At 37.4% G+C, this 17,609-nt stretch overlaps 2 protein-coding genes across 7 annotated transcripts in view; both read left to right on the plus strand.

The window, feature by feature from the left end:
- LOC116508918 (zona pellucida sperm-binding protein 3 receptor-like) overlaps positions 1-1,199 on the plus strand; it is a 42,862-nt gene extending 41,663 nt beyond the window's left edge. For both annotated transcript variants that reach the window (XM_032217733.1, XM_032217735.1), the window contains one exon: positions 285-1,199. In XM_032217733.1, coding sequence (XP_032073624.1) covers positions 285-372 — 88 coding nt within the window. In that variant the 3' untranslated portion in view covers positions 373-1,199. The remainder of the gene's footprint in view (positions 1-284) is intronic.
- A 97-nt stretch (positions 1,200-1,296) lies between these two features.
- Positions 1,297-17,609, plus strand: part of CR2 (complement C3d receptor 2) — a 42,033-nt gene continuing 25,720 nt past the window's right edge. For all 5 annotated transcript variants that reach the window (XM_032217728.1, XM_032217731.1, XM_032217729.1 and 2 more), the window contains exons 1-7: positions 1,297-2,170; positions 7,243-7,428; positions 7,569-7,668; positions 8,526-8,611; positions 8,768-8,959; positions 9,185-9,367; positions 9,579-9,761. In XM_032217728.1, coding sequence (XP_032073619.1) covers positions 2,101-2,170; positions 7,243-7,428; positions 7,569-7,668; positions 8,526-8,611; positions 8,768-8,959; positions 9,185-9,367; positions 9,579-9,761 — 1,000 coding nt within the window. In that variant the 5' untranslated portion in view covers positions 1,297-2,100. The remainder of the gene's footprint in view (positions 2,171-7,242; positions 7,429-7,568; positions 7,669-8,525; positions 8,612-8,767; positions 8,960-9,184; positions 9,368-9,578; positions 9,762-17,609) is intronic.

A 17,609-nucleotide genomic window follows, 5' to 3' on the forward strand; every position in this document is an offset into this window, starting at 1 on the left:
CTAAAAACATGTATCATATTATTTTTTGTACACTAGATCTCTTGTGCTTATAGAATAATTCATTTTTATGTCAAATATTCTGCAACTATTAATGTAAAACGCTTTAGTTTCCAGAGGTGGGTTTTCCTAACTAAGATACATTTTCTTTTTTCTAACAGAATGAATGTGTGTGTGTGTTGTTTTTTGCTTATTAACAGGACTGAAGAAAATAATTTTTAAAAACTTCTTTAAACAGCATGTGTTAATATGGATTAATTTTTCATGTGGGTTTGTTTTTTTGACAGGAAAGCTAACCCTCATCCTGCCTCTACTGATGATTATCGTGTAGTTTCAAAGAAAGATGTGGCTTTGGAAGAAAAATCAAAAGACTGATCTGAGTCCATTGAACTTCTGCAATAAAACTTCAGTAACCTTTCAACACTTTCGCTTGAGAACTAAAAATAGGAACTCACTGAAGATCTATCTGAGTTCAAAGTTCATAGTTTTATAGTTCGACCATTCGATGAGGCAGTTAATATATGAAACAATCAACATACGATCTACAAGACTACATACACTGCTTCTACATTCTAATAGTTTGCACTTAAATCCTTTCAGAATATCTCTTAGTGTGTCTGATTCTTATCACTCAGATACATTTGAGGGACCTATCATGTTTCTACTTCAGGGATAATGCATTATGCTATTATGAAGATATGACTATATTAGAATGGAAGAGTCAACAAGTTCTGTATGCTTCTTTTTAACAGCCTGGCTCTTAAATCAGGCTTCTAAGTTCATGTGACAGCCAAAGAAAAGTTAAGCTTGCTTTCTCGGTTTTAAATTTATGCTGGCATAGTAAGCTTTGCCTAATATAAATTGTGTCCTGTTTTATATTTTAACATCACTGTGATAAGAAGGTATATTTTGACTGAATGGAACCAATCCTGAAATGTTCAGCCTAGGTGTTTAGGGCGGGGGTGGGGGGGAATGACAAAATATGTGTTGTGATGTTCTATGTGATATTGCAACATACATTGTGTCATTTTGGCATCAGTCTGGCTAGCATGGATACTTACAGTATTTAAGAAAGTATTTTGCCTTTGCAAAAGTTGTATTTGTAAATTTTATTGCATTCCTTATATGAATAAATTAAATGCAATGTTTGTATATAAAGAAATGTCTGGCAATGATAATATTAAAGATTGAATTGCACTGAACACTTATCACAGTTCTATATAGTTATTTGGGGAGTTGATGGTATGGTAATTCTTAATGCTGACTACTAGAAACTATTTACCAGTTATACATTCATGCATAGTAGAATAAAAATAAAGCTTTGTGAGTAGAATTGAGGTCTTACTTCAACAAAATAGGTTTTTACTGATAAGTGCCCTTGATTTGAATATAAATGTATTAGAATTGCATATTTTGAATGGTAGGAGAAAATTATTTTTTATTTTGATGCTTGTATTTCAATAGACAAAAAGTTCTAAAGATTGCATTTCTTCAAATGGGCTGGGTTTTTTTGAGATCATGCAAAATAAGTTTCCCCAAGAGATTTTATGGCGGTTATTAAATGTAGAATTTACCAAAAAGTCCTTTCTCTTCATCTAATCTAATTGGGAAATGCAGTTTGATGTCTGTTATTAACAATTCTTACTGACAATAAATTACTATATGTGTTTTGTATTCCAACCTTCAGATGTTAATTTCTCCTTAAGCTAGCTGATAAAATTCATTAGTTTCTAAAATACTATCTTAACTTTTCCTAGCCAAACACAGCAAAAACAACCTTGATAATCCAGCGTTTTATTTCCCCTCAGACTAAATGGGTACAGAACTATTGGTGTGACCAATATGCATATATGTTGTATTTATGGGGTGCTCAGAACTGGTGCTTCCGAAATGGATTTCACTGGTAAAACTGCAGGATGTGCAAGATGAGATTTTCCCACTTACAAAGAAACAGCAAGTTCTATTGTCAAAATCTGGTTCCTCGGGGGCTTTTGGTAAAAAAGCCCCTGTTTTATTTGCTTACTACTATCGCTGCTTCCTCTTTTGTATTTATATACATAAGGGCATGAGTTCTCAGCTTCATAGTCATCACTGAAAAGAGCAATGATTTCTGCCTGCACACTCAGCCTTCTGTTTGCTGCTACCTTCCTGGCTGCTCCTTTAGTGAACCAAGGTGAGAAGATGAATGTTGGTTGAGCTTCTGTAACATTAACCTCTCTCTGTCAACCCACTCTCTCCACAAATAGTTTAAAAATTAGCTATGTATTCTGTTCCAGTTCCTTTGATCCTCACCTGGGAGAAAAGAGCTTGTTGGAAGCTCTGGAGAAGTCAAAGGCCAAGGAATTAAATCTGACTTTGTGTTCAGTGCCTGATATTTAGTGGTTGAAGGCCATTATTTACCGTAAATACAGTATTTTCTCAGTTATGACTGACTTTTCTTCCCTCACTTGTATTCAATGGAGTTATGCTTATCGGAACTAGCTGGCAATTTTTTTTTAAAAAAAAATCATTGCATGGCATATTATCTCCTTATTACTTTCCATTAGTCTTGATATTTCCAGTTCAGATCTAATGGCTCTAAGTCAAGTGGAGGTTTCTACTGTATTATACTGCAGATTTTAAATATATGCAGTACAATTCTGAGTTTTGTTGGTATATTCATAGATTTAATGAAATTAAGAGCTATCATTATCATTTTCTTGGCAGTTTTTGAACTCCTTGCTATATTGTGTCAATAGTAACATATGAAGTATTTTTTTGTTATTGAAATATAGTAGAAAACTAAATTTGAAATAAGGTTGATAATAGCTTTCATTTCCTTTTCTTGCTCAGTTTTTAGATTCAGGGTGAATTTCCTTCCACATTTGTACCTGTAAATGTACACAGTCATGTAACTCCAATACTGGTCTTCATCCTGGCTGAATTTAGATAACCGTTAGTTTTCCTCCAAGCATTGTTTGCCTTTTACCTCGCTTATTAGCTTGGCAAACACTTTGAAAATAGTTCTTAAATTAAGAGGAATTCATTTTGTTGTGTTGCATTTAAAGCCTGTCTTTTCTTAGAATAACAATTTTTCAACAGTTTGATTTCAGGATCCATTTACATGATTAAAAATGATTGAGGAAGCCAAAAAGCTTTGGTTTACTGTATATTGATTATATCTATTGATACTAGTGTTAGAAATTAAAAATGGGAAATTTAAAAATACTTATTTGACTTCAGAGACCACCTGAAATGTAGCTTCTCAGCCCTGAGTATTAGTTTAAACTGAGAAATAACTGATTATCCACTGAACTCCATGGAAGAGTACAGTATGATTGAGAATTGGCCCTTGTCAAAGCTTGCCAATATTTTAATTTACTAGAAATGGAACTTGTTTTCTTGCCAATTTTTGCACAATTCAGATTATTTAATTAACTTATCGTAAAAATATGCCAATATATACTTTTTTTATTCCAGCAAAATAAAGTAGCAAATGTAGTTTCTTCTCTGTTTTATTCTCACAACAGTCTGGTGAGATGAATTTGGACAGTCCCCAAATATATACAATAACGGCTTGAGTCATCATCTAGCAATCCAGCTGCAATGCAACACTGGCTCCAATTAGCCACTTCCAGGGTAACATGCCCCATCGGGGTCACAGACCAGAGCCAGGCCTTCAGGTCTTTTTGAAGGCCAAAAGTGTGGGTGCAGAGCATACCTTGGGGGCCAAGATGTCCTAAGGGTAGGACCCACAGTAGAAAAGGTTCTTCTAGACTCTGCCTGCCTTGTTTGCAGCATTCCCATTCTGGTGGGTGGGGCGGGCCAATCCCATTAAGGTGAGACAGTTCCTCTGATAATCTGGATCCATGCTGTGAAGGGCTTTTAAGGCAAGAAGCAACACCTTGAAGCAAGCTACCCTTTACAGAGTAGACACTGGGTAGCTATAACCACAGACAACAAAACCTGGGTATTACTTTTTCTTTAGTTAGATTTAACTATTTCTCAGTCTTTATAGGATCCTTCAACAGATTTTGCTTTCTTTTTTCATGGAACTTTGAAACTTTAAATAATAAAAAATAGACAAGTACCTTCTGGAGAATATGTAATCCCTGCATGTTTTTAAATATCAGCTTTATATATTCACTAATACTGTGTTTAGAATTAAAATTCCAATTTGCTGAAATTATCTTGGCTTACAAACTAAAGGGAAATCTCTTAGAAATTGAAGTAATATGAAATTGCTTCTTCCACAATGATGGAACCAAATATAATGTAGCCTGGCTTTCCACAAAACAAGAAATTCTCACAGAAATTTCTACTTCGTGCAAGATGTCCTGCCTGACGCAAAGCTGTTTGAACACTTATAAATGCCTTCTTACATATAAAGAAATTGCCCAAGTTAGACTCTGAATCTTAGGTAGTGGGAAATGTGCCTGGTTGGAAGGGGAGCTATAGCGTAGAGGGAATGGCCTTGGTGGAGAGTGGAAAGATTCATTATCAATCAAATAAATAAAATAGCTTAAGCTTATACCAGGTGGACATTTATGAAAAAAAAATTAGGTACTTCTCTCTCTTAATTTATACATACAGTAGATAAGAGGGAGGGGAGGAAATATTCAGATTTTTAAGATTACTGTAGACATTTTAATTAAAAAAAGGTTTAAGGCGTATATGACATCTGTTTCTTGATCGGGTCTACCTTGTAGGACAGATAAGGGAGAGCAACAGGCTAGATGGCACAAAACAGGTCCCTCTTCCAACATTTTGTCTTGTTACTTCCTACCCACCAAGAGATGTGTAAAATGCTCTATGTATGGGACAGCTAGTTGCTAGAAGCCAATATACAGACCAAGATAAATGTGCTTCATCCATATTAAAACTCAGAAACTTGAATTTCAAATGGAATTGTGTCAGGTGAAAAGTGACAAAAAGCCAAAGACAATGGTGGCAGTAGCACAGTTGCATCTGACAGGAGGTAAGAAAAGTAAGGCTCTAGAAAGAGAAATAGGTGGGTCAGTGCAATACTTTCACCAGTATCTTCAAATGCAGCATATCCAATATGCTTTTCATAGCTATTTATTTCTCTACTTGCCCTAAGCTGCCAATGATGTCCTCATTTTCAAAAATTATGTAATGAAGGTAGTGAAGAAGATGTGGGGTTTTTTGTGTGTGTGCGGGTGTTGGTTGGATATTCACCATCAACAAAATCACAGACTTTCTTAATAAATTAAGAATTATGGGTTAGAATGCAGTATTTTTAAAACTGATATGATCCCTCCAGTCTCCTTTATTATTAATTTCATTAAGGTATGAGATCTTTGAAACTTTTTCACAAAATATTCCCATAACTGTTTATTTGATAAGCCTCTAATCACATCTCCCATCTGCTATGGTTTGTCTTCAAATAATCTCTTAAAACCACCTTTCAAATGAAAAGGACTTAGGGAAACAAAAGTTCTGGAAAGGTGGGTTGGTTGTCCAGCACATGGACCATGCAAAAGAGGGAGAAGACAAGAGTGCACAGGCCTTGCCATACTTGACTTCTTTCAGATTTTGTTTCCACTGAACCCCAGAAGAATTGAAATCCAGGTTTTAGACCTGTTGAACTGCGACCCATCCAGGATGGTTTGGGAGAATTTCTGAGGTGTTTCTGCTTTGAAACGGCATATATGTTCATCTTAAATCTGCTTATTTCTGCCTGGGTTAGTCCTGATCATCTAAATAAACATACAGAAAAGGGGAAACAACCTGAGAGAACTTACAGGAGGAAGTCATGATAATTCAAGATACATAATTCTTATTGGGAGTTATATTATTTATTCATTCATCCATTCCTATCAGAATGGGGAGAGTAGACACAATCTGCTATCCTGGTATGTAATCTCCCAAATATGGAGGCATATTTATGATTCTGATAAAAGAAAATGTTTGTAGCTCAGAGTTGAAATGAGGGGACCTTGTTTCTCTCTGAGCTTGGTTGTTTTGTTGCAAATGTTTCACTACCCAAACTAGTTAGCATCATCAGTGATATCACTTAGTTTGCTTAATGAAATGTCTGCAAGAAAACCAAGGCCGGGCATTGGAAGGATTTCTCATATTTATGACTAAAAAGAACTTGACAAGGTTCTTTTGAAGGTTTTTCAAATACAAGGGCGTACACTAGCACACACGTGTGTACGCGGTCATGAACACATACACACAGTTTCTCACAAGGTACTGTAGCCAATAGGGAATTGAAGTGGACTAAGGAGCTATCAGGAAGCGTTTTGAATGAAAAGGAGACAATAAATAAACTAGTAAGCAAAGATGGTCTTAGGCAGTCCCAGATCAATGAGCAGAAAGATTTCATAACAATAGATCAATTTTTCTGACTCAGATTTCTGGAAGAACAAGACATGAAAACAGATGATCATGCTTTCACTAGCACAAGAATTCCACAGCTCAGATCTTATGCCCTTGATTAAAATAATAGTTTACTACATTCACTCGAAATAGAAGCCAAATCCAGAGAATGGGCATGAAAGCTTATGCAACTTGTACTTCTATTGAAAAGAATCAGTCTTTTTTTTTTTTAAAGCAAATGCTTTCTGTACTGAGCACTTTAGGAATATCTTTTTAAAAACTAGTTCATAAGAAGATGTTTGCACATTGTTTTTATCAATCTAAGAGCCTCCCACAACCCCTTTTCAGGGATGGGTTCCAGCAGGCACTACTGCCCATTTGCTCGTGCGCGCGTACTGCATGCATGTGCACTTGATGCGTGCTGTGCACACAATTGCAGTTCAATTAAAATTGTTATGCGTATGTACAAAACTGAAAAACAAGATGATGGCACCAATGGCGGCAACTGGGGAACCAGTTCGGGGGCATGGCAGGCCTGGGTCGCTACTGTTTCCAGCAACCTAGGCTGCCAAACCACTACCGGTTCGGCTGAACCGGTAGGAACCCACCACTGCCCCTTTTGTTAAGTAGAATCCCACAATTGCTTTCCATGAGATATTATATGTGCATTATTCTCTTGAATGGAACAAAGTTCACATTTACCATTATATTTTTATTTGTTAAAGGGAAAGAGGATTTTTTTAAAATTAAAATTTGATGTTCAGGGAGAGCTCTCAGAACTTTCTGGAATAAATCAGCTGTAACTCTGCAAGTATGATCACATTCCCTTATATTCCAAGATATGGTGAGCCGCTTCTTAATAGGAGAAGAAATGGAAACTAATCTGGCACATTTCATTGCTGTCTTTTTTTCCCTCACTAGATAGGTGTGGCTACCCACCTAGGTTAGCTTCTGCTGAATTAATGGATGCATATAAAGAAAAAGATTTCTTTCCTGTTGGATCAATAGTGAAATACAAATGTCGACCAGGTTACATGAAAAACTCAGGGATGTATAGTAGGTGTAAGGAAAACCAACAGTGGTCAAAAGTTCTGGAGCTCTGTAAACGTAAGTTTTTTAAAAATTCTTATTAAACAAATTCTGTAAATTTATGTAAGAGAATATATTTTTCTGCTAAATTCAGTTTTATACATTTTGTTCTACAATGTAACATGAGAAAGTAGATGTCCTCCTATGTTTTCCACTAGGAAAAACATGTGGATATCCAGGAGAACCAGTGGGTGGCAGATTGCTTGTAACAGGCGATTTTGACTTAGGATCCACTGCAAATTACCAGTGTGACGAAGGGTAAGTTACAGGGAATCCAACATAATTTCCAGTGGTGTGATTCTTCTTGTTTATTTCTTACTACTTCAAACAGTGTAACCTGAAATTGTCCGGTAAGAACATTTTGGGTGGGATGGAGGAAATCTCACTTTCTCTCACCAGTCATTGGGCAAGGACTGTGCCTAAATGGGGAAGAAGCAGTACTGACTCGGTTGGGAGCCTTCAACCTGCTGCTGCATTTTTATATCTTTCTCTTTTAATTTACATTTACATTTGCTAAAACATCAGCAAAAATTAGCAAATTAGTTTACATTTGCTAAGAGCATCAGCAAAAATTAGGACTACGCTGAATGAAAAGGAAGGACAACTGTCAGGTTCACAAATTGCATAAATAAATCACAGAGTTGAACATGTTCTTCCTTCTAATATATTTCCTCTAAGGAATAAAAAACAATAGACAATTTCTCCTTCCATTCTTTGATTATAACCATAGAAGACTTTTGCTAAAAGAAGACTTAGCAATTAGGGAAAGTAATTTCTCCTGCACTTTGCTATTTTGCTATCTGTCTCTACACATAAACATATCTGTCTACACATATGAATGCATATAAATAACATCTGACACCACATGAACAAAAAAGCATGGGATGAATGAATACTAAAATATTTTAGGGGGTCCTTAGTTATCCTTATCCCTGCATTTTACTCAGACCTGAAGGCCACCTCTAGAAACAACTCTAAAGAGCTCGTTTTGAGCTTGAGTAGACAAATGAATCTAGAATATCCATTTGATCCTAGCCATCTAAAATCTGCATTCTCCTACAAAAAATAAAATGATGATATGTTGGGGGGCGGGGGGGGCGGTTGTCTTCCTACAGGCATAGGCTGATTGGCAAGTCTACAAGAAAGTGTAAAGTAGTGAACAATAAAATGGAATGGAGTGATGAAGTTCCCGTGTGTGAGAGTAAGTAGTACTATGTAATATATAAAATCATTTTATTGCTTCATGCCAATATAAGTCCAGAAGTAAAGGAAGTAATGAATTAATTGAAAAGTACATATTCAGCTAAAAAAGACACAAAATATTCTTTTCAGCTTTTGATTTTCCCATTCCTTCTAGTTATTCCATGTTTGCCACCACCAAAAATTCCCCATGGCAAGCACACTGGAGAGTATTTGGATAATTTCTACTATGCAACACTTGTAATCTATAGCTGTGACAAAGGCTACCCTCTTATTGGAAATTCTTCTATTATCTGTATATCTAAGGATGGAGTAAACGGAGAATGGAGTGGACGTGCATCTTGTGGAGGTGAATTTTCCCATCCTAATCTTTGGTTATTGTGTTCCTTCTCAAGCAAAGACCATCAGCTGCTAAAAAAATTTCTTTCAAATATTTCCTTGGGGGCCTCACACTGACAAACTCGTTATCTCTATTCCCCAGCTACCCAAACTGAACTAATCAGGCCTGACACTTCTAATGAGTGATTCCAGTTTTTTCTTCTTGTCTGCTTCTGACGTGTGTTTCATTTTTCAGTGACAGAGTGTCCATCTCCTCAGATTAAGAATGGAAGGATTGTGTCTGGAGTTTCCAGCACCTACAAATATAACCAGAAAGTTAGCTTTGAATGCATTGGGGGCTATGAGATGGTTGGTTCCAGAGAGATTCATTGCCAAGTGGATGGTACATGGGATCCCCCCAAACCTGTCTGTGAACAGAGTAAGAATGAATCTGGATTTTCCATTTTTTTAACACTATTAAATCCTTGTTCTGTTCTGATATGTGTATTCCATTTTTTCACTCTCAGTAGAAACTATGGTGCTTGCAGCTGGGCTAAGAAACAACTAGTCTATTACTTTTCCCCTGATGTATCATAACAGAGTACATTCTTAATCTGATTTCCCCCCAATCTCCTCTTTTCTTCCTTTAGTGGTTCAATGCCCACCACCCCCAGACATTCAAAATGGGATGCACAACAACCAGAAAACAGGAATATTTCCTAGTGGAATATTTGTGAAATACACATGCAATCCTGGTTATGCTCTGATTGGAGAGGAAACTCTTAATTGCACAAATGCTGGCAAATGGTCGTCTCCTGCCCCTAACTGTGAAGGTACCTTTTGTGACCACGTTTTTTTCTGTAAACTTTTGAAGCAGTGAGATCCAGAAACAAAGGATCACTCTTCACATGAGTTTCCACTTCTTTCTGAATGGGTTGTTTCTAAAGAAATCTCCAATTGAAGGCTGCTTTAAAACCTACCTTTGGTATCAGAAGTAGGAAAATTTAATTGTAGAGTCCAGAATTTTCTAACTATTGATTTGCCGTTTCATTGAAGAGACCCTGAAATGAATAACTGATGACAAAAAACCCATTTCTATGTCCACTCCTTTTGGGAGGACGTTGATCTGCTGTCCTCAGCTATAGTGTTCACCTTGGAAAGATTGCAGTGAGCTGTGAATAGTTTGGGAATATTTTATTGCTACTGATGCATGAATTTAACTTTTGAAATTTAATGTGAATTAGAAGGATTAGGGGAGACATGATAACAGTGTTCCAATATCTCAGGGGCTGCCACAAAGAAGTGGTAGTCAAGCTATTCTCCAAAGCACCTGAGGGTAGGACAAGGAGTAATGGGTGGAAACTAATCAAGGAGAGAAGCAACCTAGAACTGAGGACAAATTTCCTGACAGAACAATTAATCAGTGAAACAACTTGCCTCCAGAAGTTGTGAATACTTCAACACTGGAAGTTTTTAAAAAGATGTTGAATAACCATTTGTCTGAAATGGTATAGAGTTCTTTTAGAAGGGCAAAATATAAATCCAATAAACAAACAAACAATAAATCATATTTTTACATAATGACCAGTGGATTAATTTAGCAACTTGGTCATGTCTAGCTTTGTAATCAGTTTGTGCGATTTTGCTGCATTTACATATTAAATGTGAAACAGTTTCAACTTTGTAGTTGCAAAGTCGGCAGTTTGGCTTGTTCGTGGATTTTTGTATCTTTGCTTTCATGGCATTAGTTTGTAGTGCTTGCTCTTGAGCAGCAAGTATTAAACTTTCCATTCCTTTCTTGAGGGTTCCCATCTTAACCCCTGCCCATGTAATGTTGTCATCACATTTTCCTTCTATTATTATTATTCAAAACAACAGAATTGTATCACAGCGGCCAGTTGTTTTGCTGGATTTGGCATTGATTACTAGTCGGGCCCCACCCAGGGGCCTAGGACGTCGTAACATATTTTCGTAATATGCGTGCAGATCTAAGCAGTGCGGCCTTTTGCATTTGACTGATGGTGATTTTGTCAATTTTTAACTGTTTTAAATGTAATTCCAGTGCCTTTGGAATAGCACCCAGTGTGCCGATTACCACTGGAATTACCACTGCTGGTTTGTGCCATAATCGTTGGATTTCGATTTTTAAGTCCTGGTATTTCGCGATTTTTTCATGTTCCTTCTCGTCGACCCTGCTATCACCTGGTATTGCGATGTCTATGATTGTGACCTTATTTTTCTCAACCAGTGTGATGTCTGGTGTATTATGCCCCAATATTTTTTGTTTGTATGTGAAAATCCCACAAGATCTTGACCATCTGATTTTCGGTGACTTTTTCAGGCTGATGTTCCCACCAGTTTGTTGCTGTTTTAATATTATAATTTTTGCACAAATTCCAATGGATCATTTGTGCTACTGAATTGTGCCGCAATTTATAATCACTCTGCGTGATTTTTTTACAGCAGCTGAGTATGTGATCAACAGTTTCATCAGCTTCTTTGCAGGGTCTGCATCAGAGGATTTTTCGATTTTGGCCTTAATGGCATTTGTGCGGATAGCTTGTTCTTGCGCAGCCAGGATTAGTGACTCTGTTTCTTTCTTTAATGTACCTGTTGTTAACCATAACCAAGTTTGTTCACTGTCCACTTTATCTTTTATTTTTTCCAGAAATTGGCCATGCAGTGCTTTGTTCTGCCAACTCTCCATTCTTGATTTTATCACATCTTTTCTGTATTCTTGTTTCGTCTGTTGAGCCTTCAGTAGATTTTTGTTCTTTACTTCGATTAATAGATGTTCTTGACTTTCTTTTAAATAATCAGCCAGTGCATGTTTTTCTTCTTCAACTGTTTGCTTCACTTGTAATAATCCTCTGCCACCTGATTTTCGGGGCAGATATAGTCTATCAGTATCACCACGTGGATGTAAACTGTAGTGCATTGTCATTAGTTTCCTGGTTTTTCGGTCCAAAATGTCCAAAACAGGTTGTGTCCAGTTAACTATACCAGCTGTGTATCTTAGAACTAGTATTGCCCAGGTATTTATGGCCTTGATTGTATTTCCACCATTCAATTTAGATTTCAAAATTTTCCTAACTCTGTTGGTGTACTCTCGCCTGACAATAGTTTTTACTTCTCCATGCTTGATGTTATCCAACTGCAGAATGCCTAAGTATTTGTAGGCTTCATTTTCGTTGCATTTAATTAGTTGGCCATTGGGCATTTCAATTCCCTCACATGCAGTGATTTTGCCCCTTTTTTTGGATACAGTGGCGCATTTTTCCATGCCAAACTGCATTGAAATATCAGTCCTGAATACTCGGACTGTGTTTGTCAATGATTGGATTTCTATTTCTGACTTTCCATAGAGTTTCAAATCATCCATATATAGTAAATGCGCATTTTTTTCAGCTTCTTTGGCTGTTTTTTTTTAAGATTACTGATAGTGGGATCATTGCGATGATGAAGAGAAGAGGTGAAAGTGAATCACCCTGGAAAATTCTTCGCTTGATATTAACCATTCCGTAGATCTCATTCCCTACTGCCAACTCAGTTCTCCATTGTTTCATCGCCTTTTCAGTAAAGGATGTAATATTTTTGCTAATGCCAGTTGTTTCTAAGCATTTTATGATCCAACTATGTGGCAGTGAGTCAAATGCCTTTTTGTAATCAATCCAGACCATATTCAAGTTCGTTTTTCTGTTCTTACAATTTTCTAATATCATTTTATCAATTAGGAGCTGATCTTTTGTGCCTCTGCTCCTTCTTTTGTTGCCTTTTTGCTCTACTGGCAAGATGTTGTTTGTTTCCAAATAATCCATCATGTTATCTGCAATAATGCCTGTGAGTAATTTGAAGGTTGTTGGCAAGCATGTTATTGGTCTGTAGTTTTCAGGTGTTGTTCCTTTAGTTGCATCTTTCTGAATCAAGTATGTTTTTCCAGTTGTCAACCATTCATCAATTTGGCCATTTTGTAAAATTTCATTCAGTTGCCTGGCCAATATTGCATGTAAACTGGTCAGATATTTGAGCCAGAAACCATGTAATTGGTCCTTTCCAGTGATGTCCAATTCTTTACCTTTTTTTACTCGATTTTTGACCATCTCAGTTGTTATTTCTAATACTTGCATTTGTTTGTTGCCAATGCTTTTCTCAAAGTCATGTATCCACTTTGCTTCTTTATTGTAGTCCTTTGCATTTTCCCACAATTCTTTCCAGAATTTAACTGTGGCTGTTTTTCTGGTTTTTCACTTTTGGTGTCACCATTCACATTAAGACTTTGATAAAAACGCCGTTGGTCTGATCGAAATTGCTGATTTTGTTTATATTGGATGATTCGTGCCTCATATCTTTCAATTTTTCTAGCTGTTGCTGTTATCTGCTGTTTTACAATCTCTACAGCTTCATTGATGTTTCTTGTATCCAATCTATATCTTCTGATTAGCCGATCTATGGTTTTGTTGTTTTTAAGCCGTTGCTCATGCATGTTCTTTAAGTTGCTAGCATCTGCCCTTAATTTTATTATAATAATTAATAATAATTATAATTATTATTATTATTATTATTATTATTATTATTATTATTATTATTATTATTATTATTATTATTATTATTATTGCATGGCTAATCTTTGGTGAGATTCACAGCCTTTGGGGCTGGTTGGTAGTTCAACAGCTCGAGTCCTAACCAAGGACCTAGGAACTGTTAAGGTAACCTCGGAGGATATAAGCTGTTCCAAGTAGGGTGGTTTTTTGTAGAAACAGAATGTTCAAGTCTGATAAATTTAAAATTTCCAATTAGCGAGGTAGCCCTTTAGGTATTGCTCCAAGGGCTCCAATTACAATTGGGACAACACACAATTTATTTTTCCACAGTCGCTCAACTTCAATTTGCAAGTCCCGATACTTTGTGATTTTTTCTTGCTGTTTATCTTCAATTTGTGCATCTCCAGGTATTGCAATGTCAATGAACCATACTTTTTTCTTTTCAACTATTGTTATGTCAGGTGTGTTGTGGGCCAAGTGCCTGTCAGTCTGAATTCTGAAGTCCCAGAAGATCTTGACTTTCTCATTCTCTAAAACCTTCTGAACCTGATGTTCCCAGTGGTTTTTGCTGTACTCAAATCCAAACATTTGGCACAATTTTCAGTGAATGGTCTTAGCAACACAGTCATTGCATTGTAGGTAGTCAGTCTGTGAAATTTTGCTGCACCCAATGATCAAGTGGTCGACTGTCTCGTCTTTCTCATTACAGAGGCGACATTTGCTGTTGGTGGTAACATGTTGAATTTTTGCCTTCATAGTTTGTGGCTAATTATGTTGTTGTTGTTGTTGTTGTTGTTGTTGTTGTTGTTGTTGTTGTTGTTGTGAGCTCCTATTACTTCTCCCAGCTTTGGCCAACCTAGCAGTTCAAAAGCATGTAAAAATACAAGTAGAAACATAGGAAGCATCTTGGTGGGAAGGTAACAGCATTCTGTGTACCTTCAGTGTTTAGTCATACTAGCCACATGACCACAGACAAGTCTTCAGACAACGCTGGCTCTTCAGCTTTGAAACGGAGATGAGCACTGCCTCCTAGTGACGGGAAAGACTAGCACATATGTGCGAGGGGAACCTTTACCTTTACCTAGCTTATTAGCAAACTTCACAGGAATTAATGTGCAATATAGGATCTCCACTATTTGCAAGGCAGATGGCTTTTACTTTTATTCTCCTGAGATAAATTTCATTGCTCGTCAGAGGAGGTAAAGGGGGACAGGAGAATTGAATCCTCTTCTTCCATACACATTGTTTCCTCTACAAAGATAAAATAAAGATAATAGTGTGCTGAATGCAATATGCTGCCTGATCTTAGTTGTCAAGGGACACGTTGGGTGGCTGGAAGAGGAAGATAGGACTGTCAGATATTTGGCTGATAACATGTGACAGACTTCATGTTCTACTGCATTCATTTATTTAGCAGCCTTTGTGTTTGTATGTAGCTATTCCTTAGCTGCTTGGGAGTCCTTCTTTGTTTTTAATCTCAACTGCTTCTCACTGACCTTTGATTTATACTCTCTGACTTCCAATAAAAGATTTCCTGCCTTGGGCCTCATATGCATATCACTCATCCCATCCCCTTCTTACCTTGCCCATAATCAAGCAGGTGAAAATCTGTTTTTACTAATATTATATTTACAAATCAAAGGTGTAGTTCTTTATGCTGGAAGAGGAATATTTGAAATTGTGTTCCATAAAAAGGAAGAGTGCCATCAGTTCTCAAGGAGGCGATTATTTACATAGAACTACACTAGGTTTTACTCCTGCTCTTTGATTTTCAGTTCTATGTTGTGTGAATCCAGAAAATTATTAAATCCAAAGAAGCTTATCAACCCATATTAATAATTACCTTTGAATGTGACTTTGGCTACATTCTAAAAGGCAATCATACAATTTAGCATCAGCATGACATATAGGATTTCCAGCATCCAACTGTCAGTGATGTTTAGTGAAGCTGGATTTCATCAATGCCTCTCATAAGTAGAAAACTTAATTAGCTCCCCTCCTGTCTCCCTCCCATCCCTGTGCTTGCCAGTTTCTTCAATGAACACTAAATATGAAAGCAATGTTTATTGGGTGGGTTTCTGAAAATAGCATGCTATTTTCAGAAAACAATACTGATGCCCATTTACTGTATTTATTTATTCATCTGATTTATACAGCCACCCATCTCACCAAACAAGTAATTCTGGGCAGCATGCAACAAAGCTAAGCAGCCAATAGAAACCTGAACACCATTATAAAACCTTAAAAAGACTACAAAACAGAGGAAGAACAAAGTAGTAGCAGACAAAAGGATGATAATAATAATGGAATATATTAGTTCTCCTATTCTCTGGAGCTGCCAGGTCTGCTAACATAACCAGATCTTAAGGGACCTTCAGAAGCTCAGACCTTACCTTAGTGGTCTTTATCACAGCAAAAAAAGGCCCACTACCTCAGGGCTGCCAAATGTGAGTCGCTAGCAAACAGACCCCAAAACGTCTTTCAGTCACGGCTGTTCCGGCTGTGTTGCTTCCATGCCCAGCCCCGAGTCATCACAGTTCCCTTTGCTGGATCTGGTGGATCTTCTGTTCTACCATGAACAGTGTTCCCTCTAAGGTACGGGCCTGCGCGGCCACACACATAATATGGAAACACCGCGCAGCAGTTTCCAAGTGCCGTGCATGATTTTCAATGTTACACTTCCTGTTAGATGAGAGGCCACTCTCCGCTCCCGGCGCTAACTTTTGACCTCCTGGGCTTTCTTTGCATAATGGTTGGAGTCCCTGCCAATTCTGCTCCAAGCTACGGAACATCCAGGCTGATTTATTTCACAGAAATTATACCTCTCCACTCTCGGGGCGGAGGCAGGGAAAGTTTTGCTCTGTGGTTGGTTGTGCAGCCGGACTTAGGTGGCGGGGAGAGAAAGCGGGCGTCTTCCGCCCTCTCTTGCTCACACTTGCCGGTTCCCAGGACAATCTAGAGCCAGCAGGGAATGAGCGACGGCTGTTGGCTCCCATTCGGATTGGATTGCGCCCACCCCCTCCTGGCAGAGGCTTCACTTGACTGAAGTGGGGAAGCTCATTAACTGGCCGCTTTGGGGGGTTCCGACTGGCTTTCGGGGCACAGTGGTATGGGGCACCGGGCAGAGAAGGCGCCTCTTTTCCTGTTCCTCTTGGTGTTGGCAGGGAAATCTTGGGGAGGGAGGAGGAAAAGTGGCTGCAGAAAGGGATAATGCTGGTATGAACTGAGGTGGAGGGGAGTTTTAGTGGGTGTGAGATCATGCTTTTTGCAAGACGGAGGGTGACGGTCTGGAGCCCTCAATAAAGTAGTAAACAATAAACACCCCCTGCCCCCTGCCTCCTTAGCAATGAATTAAAAACATTTATCTTGAGTTTTCACATTTCAGTAAAACGGTAAAAAAATGGGTATTTGCAACGGCTCCTTTAAGAGGTGAGTGCATGTAATTATTGTGAACTTTCCAGTTGAAAGATTTTTAGGAGAGGGGGAGGGAATGTTATCTTTTTTGTTCCTGCTGTGTTTTGGGGAATGTCTCCCCCAGTATGGAATACTCAGTTTTTGCACACAACATGCAAAATACTAATTACTATCAATTACTTAAATGTCTTTAAAAAGCATAATCACTTACCCTATTTATTTGCCAAATGCAAATAGTTGCAAGATATACTGTCAAGAAAAATATTGAAATTAGGAGATACAAGCAACAATAATAGCTTTAGAATAATTGGTCATCCTCTGCTGAACCTAGCAGATATAAATATGAACTGTTATTTATAAATACTAGAAAAATGTCCCTTCATGAAAAATTACTTTTTCAGTTAACTCTGCCTGGCATTAGTTGGGGGAACAGAAATATTAGTTGGCCAATTCTAAAAGAGAGCACCACAAAGAACTTAATTTTTTTTTAAGAGAACTGGGTTTTTCATTTATATCATATGTATGAACAGAATTAACACAAATTGCAGATACCAATCAAAAATAAAGAAAAAAAGGATGAAATAATGCTCATTTTTAAAAACTCAATGAAAATAAAAACAATATACCAAGAAGGTAGCATACTGGTTGTGATTTGATCTCTTCAGGGGATCCCGGGGATCCCCTATACAAGTATTTTAATATTGCAGACCTGCAGTATTATAAGTC

The sequence above is a fragment of the Thamnophis elegans genome, chromosome 5, assembly GCF_009769535.1.
Source record: "Thamnophis elegans isolate rThaEle1 chromosome 5, rThaEle1.pri, whole genome shotgun sequence".
NCBI lineage: Eukaryota > Metazoa > Chordata > Lepidosauria > Squamata > Colubridae > Thamnophis > Thamnophis elegans.